General features: G+C 36.2%; 1 protein-coding gene and 1 pseudogene across 2 annotated transcripts; one reads left to right on the forward strand and one right to left on the reverse strand.

The window, feature by feature from the left end:
- Positions 1 to 1,362: 1,362 nt before the first annotated feature.
- Positions 1,363 to 5,479, reverse strand: LOC122843219 (annotated as a pseudogene).
- An 891-nt stretch (positions 5,480 to 6,370) lies between these two features.
- On the forward strand, positions 6,371 to 12,722 carry slc39a7 (solute carrier family 39 member 7). 2 transcript variants are annotated; one of them, XM_044137814.1, is made up of 8 exons: positions 6,371 to 6,457; positions 7,802 to 8,232; positions 8,636 to 8,804; positions 9,077 to 9,157; positions 9,259 to 9,387; positions 9,767 to 9,880; positions 10,771 to 10,967; positions 11,866 to 12,722. In XM_044137814.1, the coding sequence occupies exons 2-8, from the start codon at positions 7,810 to 7,812 to the stop codon at positions 12,118 to 12,120; spliced, it is 1,368 nt and encodes a 455-aa protein (XP_043993749.1). In that variant the 5' UTR covers positions 6,371 to 6,457; positions 7,802 to 7,809; the 3' UTR covers positions 12,121 to 12,722. The 2 variants fall into 2 exon arrangements, with proteins under 2 accessions (XP_043993749.1, XP_043993750.1); XM_044137815.1 differs by having other exon boundaries at positions 6,454 to 6,743.
- The last annotated feature ends 3,571 nt before the right edge of the window (positions 12,723 to 16,293 follow it).

A 16,293-nucleotide genomic window follows, 5' to 3' on the forward strand; every position in this document is an offset into this window, starting at 1 on the left:
TGATTTTAAGGACTCTGTATTGATGCATGTGCAAGATAGAAAGCTGTAAATTTTCAGACTCATAACCAATATCTTCTATGTACACACCATAAAAATCTTTGCAAAACTATTACCAAAGCGTTTTTAATTATTATTTTATTGTGGCTTTACGTTGACTTAATTTTTAAAGCCATTTCAAGAGAACTCAATGTTTCGATGTTTCAGTGATTTCTAATAAAACCTAAGCAGTAACTGTTAGTTAAACAGGTGATTTCATGTATGATCTTTGCCTCCCTCTAGTGGAATGTTACTTAAACATACCTTTAATATAAAGAATCTACAAATTATACATTTCGCCCTAGATACTGCAGAAGCTGCAGAGTGCACATGTTATTTATTTGTAAGAATTAAACATTAATCTGAACAAAAACAAAACAAAAAACACTATGTTACTAATTTGCTTGGGCATTAATTATTAGGATTTCTTGCCTCAGTTTAGAACAGCAATAATTACGATTTTTTTAAGTGGCTACTACACAAAAACATAAGCAAAGTTTCTCACAAAAATAGCTGTTGTAGAAATATGTCAAAAATAAATATTTTCCTCAGCCTATATAGAAAAGTGGACATGTCGGATTAGTAATTGGTCTTTTCATGTTCCCAAAACGTTTTCATCTTTCACTGTGTGAAGTTGTCATCTTCTGTTTTTATAAATATGAGTACAATGACAAGAAAATAAGCAGATAGCACTGCAAAAAGATTTCTAATCATTTTATTCGTTGTGGTTTCAATTGTTGGCTGGTCAGCATAACCAGTTTAATATAAATGAGGCTACATGTGAAATGTTTTAAGCCACATTATGTAGTTCATTAGGGCAAACAGAAAACATGTTCTGAAAAGTTGTTGCTATATTCTAGTTTCAGCCAGGGTGTGTTGGAGTGCAACATCTTTATGTTTCTGTTACGCAGAATCAAAATATTCTTAAGTTTTACAAGCTTCATTGTTACTTCTGACACAATTGGTTCACCTTTATCTTCAAGTTGTTCAAATTCTGACAAATTTTTGCAATCAACAACTTTTATAAATAACTATTTGTCTTTTTACTAATAAATTTGCAGTTATTTCTTATGATGAGTTATTCAATTCCATTTTAGAACTTATTATGACTGCTCCCTTTTTTCACAAGCATGAAAAGTGTGATATTAATTATTTTAAAAAATTCCACATAAGGTGAAAGCAATTTATTTGCATCTGATACCAATGAAATGCAGACAACATGTTACACACGTAAAATCTGCTGAAGCTAAACACTGTTCATGAACGAATGACTTGAACTTTAGTTTTTCCACAATCAGAGGAATAAAATACTAAGCGAAAAGTTTTGGTCTCCAACAAAAGAAACTTTATTGTCATCGTCACATTTGTAAGATTAAAAGTGCCATCAGCCAGTGCAATATGCATGCAATATAAAACCTAAAATTACCTAAAAGATATATACACATCCATATAGTAAAGGCATAACATACATAAATGCTCAGGCTCCAACACCAACAAAACAACTGTTTGGGTTGCTGCATCAGAAACTGTTCATTCAGAGACCCTCTCACTATGACTGATGACCAGACATGGATGCACTAAGTGAAGTTTATGTCTAATCCAGTGTATTTGCCATCTCGGTGTATATTGCTGGACCCAGCTTAATTGTACACTAAAAATCTTTTATGCAGTACCGGTTTTAGCACTCTTTGGATATGAAGCCATTGAATGTGTGAAGTCAGAAATGTTTCTGAAAGAATCAATGTATTGACTCTCCCCACAATCAATCCTCATCTTTTAATCTTCTCCTGTAACGACAAATTGTTAAAAATTAAGTCTTGTCTGTTGCAGTGAATGTAATAGCATTCACTCGTTCCAAACTATTTATCAGAAGACTTTATTAAATATACTTAAATGGTGAATAGTTACCATTAGCAAGCTGGAAACCTGAAATACAGACAATAAGCACCAAAAATGAATTAGTGATCCACCAGTTAAAAAAAATCTAAAACATTAATTTTGAATTCTGTCAATTATCAAAATACAATTTTTCCTCACCCCTATTGTTCTTCATACAGAAGACAACTACAGCAATCCCCAGAAGAAGAAGAAATCCTCCAACAATACCTGCAACAGGAGCAGCTGGAAACTCTGGAGGATAAACTGAGAAGATCAGTTAAGAAATTAAGCAGTGCAGATCTAAAATGCTTTCTTTATGAGTGGATGTTGCTTTACAAAATTAGAGTTTAATACAAAAAGAAAAATATTGTTTGTGAATTTCTGAGTAAAAAAAAAATATTCTACTGTCTCTAAGCCTCCATATAGTTAAGGAAATTTTTATCTAAAAAGTACAGATCTCTTGTAATGTATACTTTTAAATAAATATGCACAGTATTAGCAGAAAAGGGACAGTCTCTCAATTTAAACCCTCATTTCCCAGCCTTATTCTTTCCAGTGTGTCTTTGGCTGCAATGTTTGTAAAGAGTTCATGTAATGTGTAGCTGCAACATTGGGATCCCTGTTCTTCTTTACCCATGTTTGTACAGAAAGGGTAATATAATGGCATGTTTATATGGAAATACCCCCCAAATATATGCTTTTGAGGGAAACATGTTGCTCAAAAATCTCAGTTTGTTTCCTAAATAAGCGGTACCATCGCAGAGGTGTGTCTCACCCCAGTTTGTATGGATGACAGATTTATCCAGAGTGATTTTTATGTCGTCTTCAACACCAGAAAACAGAAACACACAGTCGTATCGCCTCCAGCCATCAGGTGGGATTGATGAAACATTGAGTTCAACACTCATCTGGAAGGTCCCATCATTGTTCTGGAGGATCTCTCCTTTCTCCACATCCTCGTGAATCTCTTCTCCATCTTTTCTCCTGAACATTTCAGCTCCCTCAGGGAAGAATCCTGTAGCGTGGCAGGTGACCACAGAGGAGGGAGTTTTCTGGAGCAGAGATATGGAGGGGCTTTCTGTAGAAAGAAAATACTCATAAACAAAACATAACATCCATTTAATATCTGCAAATTTGGGCTTCACAGCTATGAATTAATCACTGTATAAACTGAATAAACGCACCTTTCCTCTGCAGAAAGCTCTTTCCATGGCGAATATAATTTTTCAACCAGACAGGACATTTGTAGATGTAATAATTTTTATTATGTTCTAATCTAGCTTTCTCAGCATCCCATGCGAGTTTTGTGAGCACAGCTTGTGATTTTGGAGCAGTCCATGTCAGTGTTTTCAGGTCCAAGGCTAAGAAGTCCTCACCATTATAACCATACTGATTAAATCCTGTAACTTCTCCAGTCTCATCATCCCACTCACAGCCATTCATTCTCTGTAAAACGTGGGGACCTAAAAGAGAGAGAAAAATTCAATAAAAACAGATTTTATTAACATGAAGGCATCTTTTGCCTAAAAGCCTTATGTATCTATGTAAAATAATGAAAGATACCTGAACTTGTGTGACTGACTGTAGTTTTAGCATGTAACAGAAATTACATTGAACATTTTTAAGGGAAACCAAATTGATCAAATTAGACTGAATTTAGCAAGAAATTAAATTAACAAATAAAGCTAAAATTAGGAGAAGAACATATGGATAATAGCATAAATGTACAATGAATTACAAAGTAAAATGAAAGCACTGGAAATTATTATTTTTTTGATGGAGACATGCACAAAAAGGCCAAAACAATACTCCACAGTCAAAGGACACTGCAGTGCTTACAACCCAAAGCTTGTAATGGGAGACATTGACTTTCTGTTTGCTTGCTGTAAAGTTTATGTTACAACAATGGGATAAAACAGACTGGATATGCTGGCAGCACATATCACTCTGTTTATTCTGCCTCAAAAATATCATATATATCTATAGCATACTATGTGACTAATTCTTGAAAATTCCTTTATTCTGGTGCAGCTCTTTCCTCACAGAGAGTAGGTCCTGTAGTGTTGTTGGTATTATTTTAAAATAGAATGGAAATACAAACAAGAGTAATAATTGAAATTCAAGATTCTTCAGATGCTTTTATTTTACAACTACTTTAAAAGAAAAAAAGTAAAGATGAAAGTTTGCTAAAGGCGTGTGTAAAAGCTTACTACAAGCAGAGCTGCTACTTTATAAAAGTGCCTAGAAAACATGTGAGAAAAGTAGACGTTTTTATTGAAGTGGAGTAACGTGATTTAAATTGCCTCAAAAAACCTTCTTGGAATCATGTATTTAAAAAGTAAAAGTAAAATCTAAAACTATATTTTCAGTATCTATATTTAGATTCAGAGTCTATAGTCTTGTGCTTTTCTACATCCTTCATCCATCTGCCAGGACTGAAGGACAGACTCAGTCCTGGCATGGTGAAAGTGATGAGTAAATATTTATGTGGGCCACAAATTTTTTCACTTCAAAATTACAATAAAATAAACCAATCTAAATATATGACAACACCTAAACATTATTAAGAAGGTGTCAAAAAGTAGTTAAAATTATACAGTAGCTTACCTTCAGTGAGGTTTAGACGTCGCTTCAAAATATGAATATTTGCCCTGAAGACATGCTGACTTCCAAGACACTTCTTAGAATACCACTCCAGGTGCTCAGGATTCCTTCGATCAGTTTTCTCATCCAGTCTTGTTTGGGCTTGGCTGAGTTGATGTTGCTGTCACAGTATCCCACCTGAACTTCATCTACTGTTGCAGCCCCAACAAACTCTGGAAAGTCTTGAACTCCATAGGTAGCAGTAAGAAAATATCTCAGGGAATGTTTCACTGAAGAAAATGTCTATTATTAAAAAAAGTAACTCTATACCTACATTCATACATCAACAATGGATACTTTTTTGGTTCACAAACAAACATGACAACAATATTCTTTACCCAAATAATTTCACAAACTACATTTAAAGGCTAAAATCTTTACATTAATTTAAACACTAACGGTAGCCTACTTCAATCTGGTGTAGCTATATCTGTGTTGTGATTGTTTCTTTGTTGTGGGACTAAAGATAATCTCTTTAATTCCCCAAGAAAGGAACCACAACTATGTGTCCCTCATGGGATAAAAATCTTACTTTTATTTTCGCTATAAAAGGTTACATCGTGATAAAAGACATGATATGACAAAAAACAACAACAAAATTTTTTTATTTGTCTGCGAATAGGTAACCATAGATGCAAGCGGTAGCTCATAATGAACGGATGTGTAAAAATTTTTATAAATATCAGAACTGCGGCGTTTCGGTGTCGAATGGACAAACGTCACTTAAAAATGAAACTATCAGAATAGTGGGCAGTGACGGAAAACGATACAACATGCAACATTGTCTTACCCGAAGAGGCAACGTGAAAGAGCAGCAATAGACCAAAGTAGTTCATGACTGCGATTTATTCGAGCTCTTCAGAGTCAGAATAAATCAGCTGTATAAACTTAACGGAGCCAAAACAACATTCCGGAAAGGGGCGTGTCGACTTCCACTGACGTCACATCAAATTAGGAAAGTAAACTCAAGGAGAGGATTTAGAGGCAATAAAAGTGTTCACCGACTGACCCTCTGCACCCTGCAGCATTTTGGACAGACACTTTGGTGAAGGCCGATTTACTCCTGTTATATTTATTTAGTTATTTATTTAAAGTTCTAGCATGATAAATATTTCTATATTATCCTGAGTTCTATGTCATATTCCTCTCTTTTCAAAAGAGAAAAAACAAACAAACAAACAAACAAACAAAACAAAACACTTTTAGAAACACGGAACAGGGATTAACCAGTCATTTTGAGATTTAGGTTGCTCAATCGAACCATCACACAGTCCACGAGAATTTGAAAACATTTACTTTACTTGTCAAAGTTAAATTCAGCTGTTTGAATATATAGCCCCTTCATAACATGGGGACAAATTAATGTACTTTAGTTGTATTTATTCCTCTCACCATGGTCAACAAATATTATGGATTTGGAAACATTTGCTCTTTATTTGCCAAAGTTACCTGGGGGGAACAAAATTTACCCGTTTGAAATAATTTGTCCCAACTCCATGGGAATAAATTAATTTACCAAGTCTTTAACTGGGTTTATTACTCTCACCATGGACAAGAAATCAGGCAGGTTTGAGAGCATTTGCTCTTCATTTGCCAAAGTTAGGGTGAACTTGAAACATGATTGTGCAAAATACATGTCTTGAGATAAGACAAAAACGTGGATAAATTGAACCAAGCTGTTAATTCGAATGATCTTTTTACTCACATTAAACAGTTGATGAATTTTTCAACATTCAGCTGATTGTCAAAAATGCTCTTCAGTCTGTTGTATTCTGCAAACATTTATTACTGCTAAGCGGAACTTCATCCTGTCCTTTAGGATGCTCCTGATGTTCATCTCGCGATATTTCGTATCCTTATTACCTTTTCTTTGTGTTCTTCAAATTACCTTCAAATCAAGGTAAGGTGATGCATAAATAGTCTTTAAGCTTTCATGTGTGTCAATTCCTGTAAAGTAATTTTCTACTCTTAGTCATACATATATTTCATCTCTGGAGTGCAACGAATAGAGACGTAAACATACTTGGAATACATACTCGTGCCCCCGCGAGATTTTCAGGAGTTTAGTTGTGCAAATGCCACGTCTGACAAGCAGCATCAACGCAGACGGAACTATCAGCTTCTTTTTGTCTCAAGACAAAAAGTTATTTAGTGGCAAAATAAGCCAATATATAGGACACTATTTGGTAAGACTGCATTGATTGTTTTTCATTGTATTCTGCACTTTGTAGCGATGCTCATGTTGCTGCATCAAGCTAGCATATTCACTGGTTATTAGCTTTCTAGCTAGCTCCGCTACAGGCTCCGCAGCTTGCAGAAACCGGTGGTGATTGTTTGGAGGTCGGATTTTACTGTTTACTGTTAGACTAAAGTTGTTTATTTTCTAAGGGAATTAAAGAGGTTATCTTTAGTCCCACAACAAGTAAACAATCACAACACAGAGAGTACTACATCAGACACTAGGCTACCAACAATGTTTAAATTAACGTAAAGATTTTATATAGGCTTGAGGAATCAGCTGGTTTCGTTAGGAGAAAAGAGAAAAGCTATATTAAACATTTCTGAAAGCTGTTGTGTTCAAAACTTAAATCAAAATCATGTAGTTTTTGGTTTAATGCTAATAGTTTCTCTTTAGGAGAAGAGAAGATTCTAGGGTTGATGATTCAACTAAATGTAAAGAAGAGGGGTGTTACAGTATTTCATTCACACTAACCAGACAGTAGAGTCATATATATATATACATATACATACATACATACCCGTCTTACTTCTTTCTATCTCTCTCTTTGTTACTAAAACCACTGTGCCGTCCAGCCATAGAAGCTACTAGAACTTGTCATTGATTGCTGTAGAAGATCTGAGTTCTGTAAGTTGTGAGGCTGGTGGATCACACTTGGTTCACATATACTTAGCTTGATTGAGATCCGGGGAGTTTAAAGGCCAAATCACCACCACAAAGACAGTGGTGTGCTTTTCATGTCACTCTTCGACCAATTTTGCTTTGCACCAGAAGGTTGCAGACATCACAGAATACTGTTTCTCTCCTGACCCGTCTGGTTCTACGCAGTTCCATATGCAATTGATTTGCTCCTATATTCTGATATCCAAAATTATAATTGGTCTTGTTTACATTTTTCGTTTGCTTATATTAAATTTATTAACACAACATATGCATAACAGTTGTCAACAAGAAACAGAAAACGTTTTGGTTTTTATTTTTTCTCCTCATTTCTCTTTCTTATAGGGTCTAATATGGGCTGTTTACGTCTGCTGACACTGACACTGGCTGCTTCTGCTGTACTGCTGTTAACCTCTCAATCGGCTAAGGCTCACAGCCATTCCCATGGAGACCACGGGCACAGTCACCACGGCCACTCTCATGGGGAGGATGACGGACACTCCCAGGTGAAGATGTTCCACGGAGCGAGCAAGTGGAGCGCTGAGGCCAACCTGCCTCAGCACGAAGAGGAGCAGCACCATCACGGACACGATCATGGACATGGACACGCACACTCCCATGATCACGGACACGCACACTCCCATGATCACGGACACGCACACTCCCATGATCATGGACACGCACATTCTCACGGACATGGACGCTCGCATGGATCAGAGAGAGCAAAGAGAGAAGTAGATGGAGAGAAGCGTGACTTAGTGGAGCTCTGGACTCAGGTACACTCAGAGGAATGTGTAGCTATAATCGTAAAAATCTAGATATTTACGATTATAGCAACTTATTAAAAATCTTGCTTTAATGGTAACAAAGATGGAAAATGTTTCTTTGTTTGAAAAAGTAGAATTTGTCACGTTGACTTCTTGGTGATCTGTGTGGGGATTAATATAAAGTTTTTTGTGTTGAATTGATCTAAAATCTCATTTTTTCTGGCTAAAAAACTATCTCACCACTAAGCCATGAGTATTGATCACTATCAATACAATGATCAATACTCATTGATCACTATCAATACTCATAGCTTAGTATTGATCAATTCTACCTTTACAAGCCTGGCTTCTTCCCAAACATGTAGCGTTTCTAAGGAACGTCTGCTATTGAGTTGATTTTTGTTTTCTGCAGGCAATCGGAGCCACCCTGTTGATCAGTGCGGCTCCTTTCCTCATCCTGTTTCTGATCCCAGTCCAGTCCAACAGCGACCAGCACCAGAACCTGCTCAAGGTGCTGCTGAGCTTTGCTTCTGGTGGACTGCTGGGCGATGCCTTCCTGCACCTCATACCACACGCTCTTGGTAGGTTCTCTCTTGTTTTGTTTCATAGCTTATACAAATGTAAAGTTTTACTCAGAATATATTATTTCCACCACATAAAATCATACTGAAAGTTTTACATAAGAGTACAAATAAAAGAAAAAATGTATATTTTGCTGTTTTATTGAATATAGTAGCTCACAGTCTTTCTGTTCTGTTTCTAAAATCTTTATTTTACAGATCACAGCTGCAGACTTTGCAGTTTGACTTTTAAATGTAATGCCTGTTTCTTTATGTCATTGTGTTCTGCATAGAGCCTCATTCCCATGATGGAGAGGGAGATGAGGAACACGCTCATGCAAGTGAAGAGTCACATGACCACGGTCACTCCCACGGTATTTCTAGATACTCTTTTCACTCAGCTGTTATGCGATAAAGTCAGCGATATTCCATGTCTATATTTTCCACCTGTGAACTAGAAACTTTTCCGACACAGGAGCCGCCCATGGTCACATGATGTCTGTTGGTCTGTGGGTTCTCGGGGGAATCATCGCCTTCCTGGTTGTTGAAAAGTTTGTGCGCCTGCTGAAGGGAGGACACGGACACTCCCACAGTCACTCTCACGGTGGGAGAGAAATTTCTGAACTTCTTACAGAATTTTTTTCACTCTTAAGATTAATATTTAGAAATATTTTCAAATATGTTTCTGCTTCTGATGGTTTCTGGTCCACTGTGTGAATTTAAAGAAATTACTTATTTAATTAAATACATTATAGTCTATACAATACTCTGTGAATGAACAATAAGACACTTATAAAAAAATCTTCAAGTCTGGACACTTTTAGTGGACAGAAAATAAATAAAGATGGCAAGTGTATTTACATCTCCTGCCATTATGCACTTTGACCACTAGATGTCATGCTGGGCTGGATTCCATCTTGTAGGATAATTGATTTTTACCTTTGTGAGATAAATTATACATTTCCTGGATGTCCAACTTTCAGCTGCTGCCAAAGAAAAGGACAGTGATGGAGAAGAGGAGAAGGAAAAGAAGACAAAAGAGAAGAAAACAAACAAAGGTGCAAAGGTGGCAGAGCCTGAGGAGAAGAAGGGAACAGGCGAGTGATCTAATATCCTGGGGATTTTTCCTATCGCTACCGTTCTCCCCTCTCAGGTCCCTCAGGACTTAATGTAGGAGGTGCTTACAGTTTTCCTCTTTGGTATTTGACACACTTTCAGGAAGCATGATCAGTTCTCAGCACAAAACATTTTTATAGTCAAAGATTACCAAAAATGTTTTTTTCTCATGAAAAACAAGCTCACTTTAGGTGTAGAAGCTTTGTAACCTTTGCTCTACAATGAGGATCTCATACTAGCCCAAGAGCAACAAAAATAAAAACACATTATATTTATTTTTTACAAACATCCAAAGGATTTATTTTAATATTCCCACAACTCTAACTGCAGTAAAAGCAACAAGAAAGTATCTTGTAATACAAGATTGTATTACAAGAATCTTTGTAATACAAAAAAACATATTAATTGTAATTGTAATTTTTTGAAAAATATCTATGATTAACAAGTCAACATTTAAAAGTTGACTTGTTAATTGTTTCTTTGAGAACATTAAAAACCATCAGTAGGAGGTGTGTCTAAATCTGGGTTACTTCCCTACAAATGGAACAACTTAATAAGGAAATAATTATAATTTAAAGAAAACATTCTGTGGTTCATCGATTGTTATTTTTCTCCATGGTCTTTTTTAAAATCTTACTCAGTAAAAAAAAGTTGCTTGTAAAATAAATTTCTGCCATTTCTGTTTTGGAAAAAGTCTAAACTTGAGCTAGTGTTGCTTCAATTTGTGCAACTTTTCAAATTTTACATTTTTCAGGTTTTGAACGTACCTGATCATGTTATCAATCATTACTGATAACGTGTCATGGTCATATTATTAAATCTTAAATATTATTACTTGGTAAAAACTGTTTCTTTTTCTCCATGGAAACAGAAATCAAGGTGTCCGGTTATCTGAACCTAGCAGCCGACTTCACACATAACTTCACCGATGGCCTGGCAATCGGAGCGTCATTCCTGGTCAGTCCAGCTGTTGGCGCTGTCACCACTCTGACCATCCTGCTTCATGAGGTCCCACATGAGATTGGGGATTTTGCCATTCTCGTCCAGTCTGGCTGCACTAAAAAGAAGGTATTTACATTTTACATTATGTTTTATCATCTACTTTTTAGACTTTTATTTTTTTCAGATTTGTCATTTATATTGATCTTGAAATAATAAAATGTAAAACAGGTGTATACCTTGTATATCCTATTTTTTTGTATTTGAGTTCTTAATTATTTTCTTTTTTCTTACACATCAATTTTGTCCTTTTTTCTAAAGATGCTGTTCCAAATTGGTTATATTTTCCTAAAAATGTAGAATTTGATACAAACTCCATCAGTGTAAAAACAGGAACATTTTCTAAAATGGAGCGGGTTTGAGTATGTATTGTATTATTTGATTCTGAGGAACAGAAGGCTCAGTCTTTCTGTTTGTCTCAGATGTCAAACTCAGCAGCTTTCACTCTGAAATGATTTATGTGCCCTTTTTGTGTAACCAGGGTTTCAAGTTGCAGTTTCTGGTTCACAGTTTTTGTGTCATTTCTAAGTTAATCCAAAGCCGTCTACTTCCATTTGTAACAATCAAACATTTTCCCATGCAGGTACTTCAGGCATAACATTGAGCTTAAATTTGAGATTAGAATTAGTGAAATATTCTGAAGTGCATCGTTACAGTTTTAGTTAAAATATAAATATTTCTCTGTTCATTAAAATACACAACTAAAAACAGAAAGTTACACAATATTTGAGTATGAAAGTATAAAATGGTGACGTATGATATGAAAGTAGGTTAATTTTGTAACAATTAGGAATTGGTAAAGGGGGTAATTTACCCACATTCTGTAAAAGTAACCTAATCATTTAAAGCACATATGTACTAATATTGTTAAATTATAATTTTTAGCATTCCTTTAAAATGAGAGAAACAGGAAGTGTGTGTCGGTGATAATGAAGCTGCGTTTCTCTTGTTCCTCTTTGTGCATCAGGCTATGTGTCTGCAGCTGCTGACCGCAGTGGGAGCTCTGGCCGGGACGGCTTGCTCCCTGCTGGCTGAAGGTGTGGGCGCCACGGCGACCGCCTGGATCTTACCCTTCACAGCTGGCGGGTTTGTTTACATCGCCACGGTGACGGTGCTCCCCGAGCTGCTGGCGGGCCGCTCCAGTTTCGGCCAGTCTCTGATGGAGATTCTGGCGCTGCTGTTTGGAGTCGGCATGATGGTGCTGATCGCAGAGTACGAATGAAGCGCTTTTCTTTGGAGCGGACAGAAACTTTTACAGCACAAGAGAAAGAACTGAGACACTGACAGGGAAAATTACGCAACATTTACATGATTTTTTTTGTTTTGTTTTTATTGCTTTTTTTTTTTTTATCAAATTGACATTTATGCTGTTTTGTTTTTTAACCAGAAGGGTCAATGTTTTCTGAAAAAAATAAATAAATGAGGTATGGAAAGAGAATAGTGGATACAAACTGATATCAGAATAAGGAGTTCTGCAGTAAAATGGTCTGTAAATTCACCTGCTACTCATGTTAAAACAACCATCCAACTTTCAGTGTGACTGCTGCATAAAAGCAGAGCAGCTCCTCAGTACAAGAGAAGAATATTTGTTCTACAGTGACCTGCAAGTATAAAATCCTTTCTAAAAAATCTTTGTTGGACACTGAATGTCAACTTTGTTTTACATTCCATGCAAAATGATGATGTTGCTTTTGTTGTTGTGGTCAAACTGTGCCTCACGTTTTAAATTTGATTTAATTTGCTTGAAGAAATATTTTTCAGCACCTTGTTTTCCTGAGATGAATTTTGCTGAATGTCCCCAAATAAAGGTTCATTATTTTCTAAGTAGTATCTGCTTCTCAATTAATATTAATATTAAATGTATAACCTTAAAGAGAACTCATGTGACAGCACGAACATATTTAAAACATGTTTACTTGAGCATCAAACCTAACTGTGATCTAACTGGCCAAACCATTGGAGTAACAAAAAAGGACTCTGAATCCCAGAATGCAAAGCGTTAACCCATTTTCATGCACAGCAATGATGTTATAATGCAACAAATTTCTGGGCAGCAAAAAGTTCCTCATCTTTGTCCACAGCAGCTGCAGCATTTGGAAGAACGTGTGTGTGAACTTCACCTCTGTTACAGAGTGAAAGACTGCATCATTGAAGAAACTTTGGATCCAAAATACAGTGTACAGTAGTACTTAAAAAAATATAATCAAGTAAATGTATATTTAGTGTAATGCTTTTTTTAAGCCTAGATTTGCTTTTGAACCCAAAAATGTTCATTCTGACAAATTTAAGAGTTAAGAGATTAGTCCATAACATTTGAAACACAGTATATGAAATATGAACTAATTATTAATGATGGGTGATTTTAAATAATCATTTAGGAATATAAATATTTATATGCAGAATCCTGGAGAAGGTATTCCTGAGGAAGGCCTTCCTCTGGAATGCCTTCCTCAGGAATTCCTTCCTGGAGAAAAAATGCCTTCTCCAGGAAATTCTTGTATTCCCATAACAGTAGTGTACAATGATGATCAGGTTAATACATTCACAAAAGGAAGTGAAAGAGGATGGCATTTCAGGAGGAAAATCAAAACCTGCCGTTTTTGTGCCAATTTCTATCCTCTTCTGTTTCTTTCAGTTTTACAGTCTGCCACACCTAAAATCCAGGAAAAAACAGATTATAATAGGTTTTCACCGATGGCCTGGCAATCGGAGCGTCACTCGACGCGTCACTAACACTTCTCCGGTTGGAGAAGTTTTGTTAGAGGAAATGCATAGGTCTCAGGATGTGTCCACTGTCTCAGAGTATGATATATTCGATGCTTACCTTTTTGATTCTTATCAAGCTAAAAACCATCAAACTTCCCCACCTGAGACTAGCTGTGAGTTGTCAGAAGACAGCATCCTCGATTTCTCTGAAGATGATATTGTATTAGGGAACAATTCCTCCAGTTCATACAGTTCTTCTGATTCTTTTGATTTATATGATTTGTCCTTATCTAATGAGAATGTTCAGATATTTCCATCTGAAAACACATCTTCGAAAAAGGATTTGGAAGACAATCCAACTTCAGCTCTGACAAAAGCACCGCAAGAAGACCAGACCAAAGAAAAAAGATCTGTACCCCATCAATGCCAATCTCCCAAGGTCCAAAGACCAATATTACCCGGCAGCAATATCTGCAGCGAAGAATTTGGAAAACCACCGCGCAGACGTAAGGTGAAAAATTTTTGTTGTAGTGCAGTTTGACTGACAACATGGTACGTCTGTCACGCTCCTCTTTATGGCAGACGTCTTAGTCAGAGTCTAATAGACGCTTCACTATTGCGTCAGGGCTGAACAGTTGCAGAACAGTTGCAGAAATAAAGTCTTGGGTTTAGATAGATTAGATTTTTATTACAGACTCAGGGTCCAGATTACATGAAAAAGAAAACAAAGACAATAAAAGAGTAAAAAGTACAAATCCCAGCCTGGGATCTTTATGCTTGGGGTTTGCATGTTCTCCATGAGCATGAGTGGTTTCTCTCCGGGTGCTCCGGCTTCTTCCCTCAGGACAAAAAGTTTTTGTGCACATTAGATAATAGATGGATAATGGAAAAATAATTTTCAACTTGTTTCTAATAATAATTGTTATTATTCTTAGTAATAACAGCAATAATAATATGAATACTAGAAAATTTAGGAAGAAATTTAAACGGGGCCTGCCAGAGCGCGCCTGTCGGTCTGGACCCGGAGTTCCAACGCCAAAAGTCGGCGTGGACGCCACAGGAAGCCGCAGCACGATCGACTGCATGAGGAGACAGTGCTGTGGATAAACCAGTCAAATAAATCAGTGGTCCCCAACCACCGGCCGCGCCAGAAATAATTAAATATGTCCGTTCTATGTATTGAGTCTGGTAGAGCTTTTACCTGCACACTCATTTGTATAATTAAGTTAAACGACCCCAGTCGCAACACTATTGTTTGTCTCTTCATAGAGGCTACACCTGGTCTGGCATTCTGTTTGCCTGTGATATATTCCTGGAGGAGGGAATTGGCTGAGATCATTTTGCCAGTAACTAAATGTTCTCTGATTAACTGACTTAGAAAGTACTTCTACATCCGTTCTGTTTTTTTTTTTGTGTACCTGCTCTGTCTTTTCAAACCTCCAGTCGTTCATGGCAGGTGGCCCATCAGCAGGTTCTGCTGGAGGTTTCTTCCTGTTAAAGGGAGTTGGTCCTCTTTGCTGTCACTGAATGCATTTTGCAGGCTAAGTTTGAGGGATTGCTATGAAGTCAACAACACAACACAAGATATTGTCTACTATCACAACTTGCTGGTCCAGAAAGAGTGAATGCTAACATTCAGTGACTTTATACATTTAATTTACTTTGATGGAAAACATTTTAAAATAATTTGAATAATAAACCACTCCAATGAACTATTTGGCAACTATGGTTAATTGGGATGTAAGGCAAGGCAAGGCAACTTTATATATATAGCACCTTTCAGCCAAGGACAAGTGCTTGTACAAAACAAGTTAAAAACAACAAGAAGATAATAAAAAGAAAGTAAAATTAAAGACCAAGCAGATTAAAAATGTACAAAATAAACATTACAGTTTTGAATATAGTTAAAAACAACACATTTAAGAATATGCAATGTCAAATAAGAAGGTTTTTAACCTTGTTTTAAATAAACTCAAGGTGAAATTGAGCTGATATAACTTTTTTTTGATGATGTATGTTAATTCTGTTTTTGATTTTCCATCATGATGCCCGGAATTAGATAAGGTGCCAAATACCAGAAGGTTTTGAGCCAGTTCTTTTGTCGAAATAAAAGCTAAAGTCTCTGATTACAGAAACAAACCCAAAGCTCTTTATGTGTTTTAAATATTGTGTTGCGTCAGCCAGCATATTGTTGCTTACCAAGGAAAACATCTGATACTCAAAGACGGTAAGCAGGCTGGTGTGCTTTACAGGAAGCATCACACTTCTCATCTCTTCTAATCCAACCAAAGTAAATAATAACTTTTGTTAATTTAATAAAACCAGAGCATTTTTGTTTGTCGTCTTAAAAATATGTCTTCCTCCTTATATAATTACTGGTTTGTTTGGTATTAAAAAATATTTATGGCTATCAATTTTCTATGTACTGCTTCAGTATTACCCATAACAAAGGAAGAAATCATCTCGACTTGTGTATACAGCTAAACTAATTGCATACATTACATTACATTATTCCTGACTCAGAAGATAATGGACATTAATGCTGTCTAATCAGAAAAATCATATCCAAAAAGTTTATTTAAATAACCTCTTCATGAACTTCCTGGCAAAACATAAGAAAAACACAATCAGCCACAATTTTATTGTTCTGTTTCAGTGTCAAACATCCAGCACACATTTTATTACAGAA

Source organism: Gambusia affinis, linkage group LG14 (assembly GCF_019740435.1).
Source record: "Gambusia affinis linkage group LG14, SWU_Gaff_1.0, whole genome shotgun sequence".
NCBI lineage: Eukaryota > Metazoa > Chordata > Actinopteri > Cyprinodontiformes > Poeciliidae > Gambusia > Gambusia affinis.

Bases quoted from the DNA above. Each gene is read 5' to 3' on its own strand.
- slc39a7 (XM_044137814.1), top strand. From the start codon at position 7,810: ATGGGCTGTTTACGTCTGCTGACACTGACACTGGCTGCTTCTGCTGTA. The intron at 8,233-8,635 runs GTACACTCAGAG...TGTTTTCTGCAG, and splicing joins TAGTGGAGCTCTGGACTCAG to GCAATCGGAGCCACCCTGTT. The intron at 9,881-10,770 runs GCGAGTGATCTA...CCATGGAAACAG, and splicing joins TGAGGAGAAGAAGGGAACAG to AAATCAAGGTGTCCGGTTAT.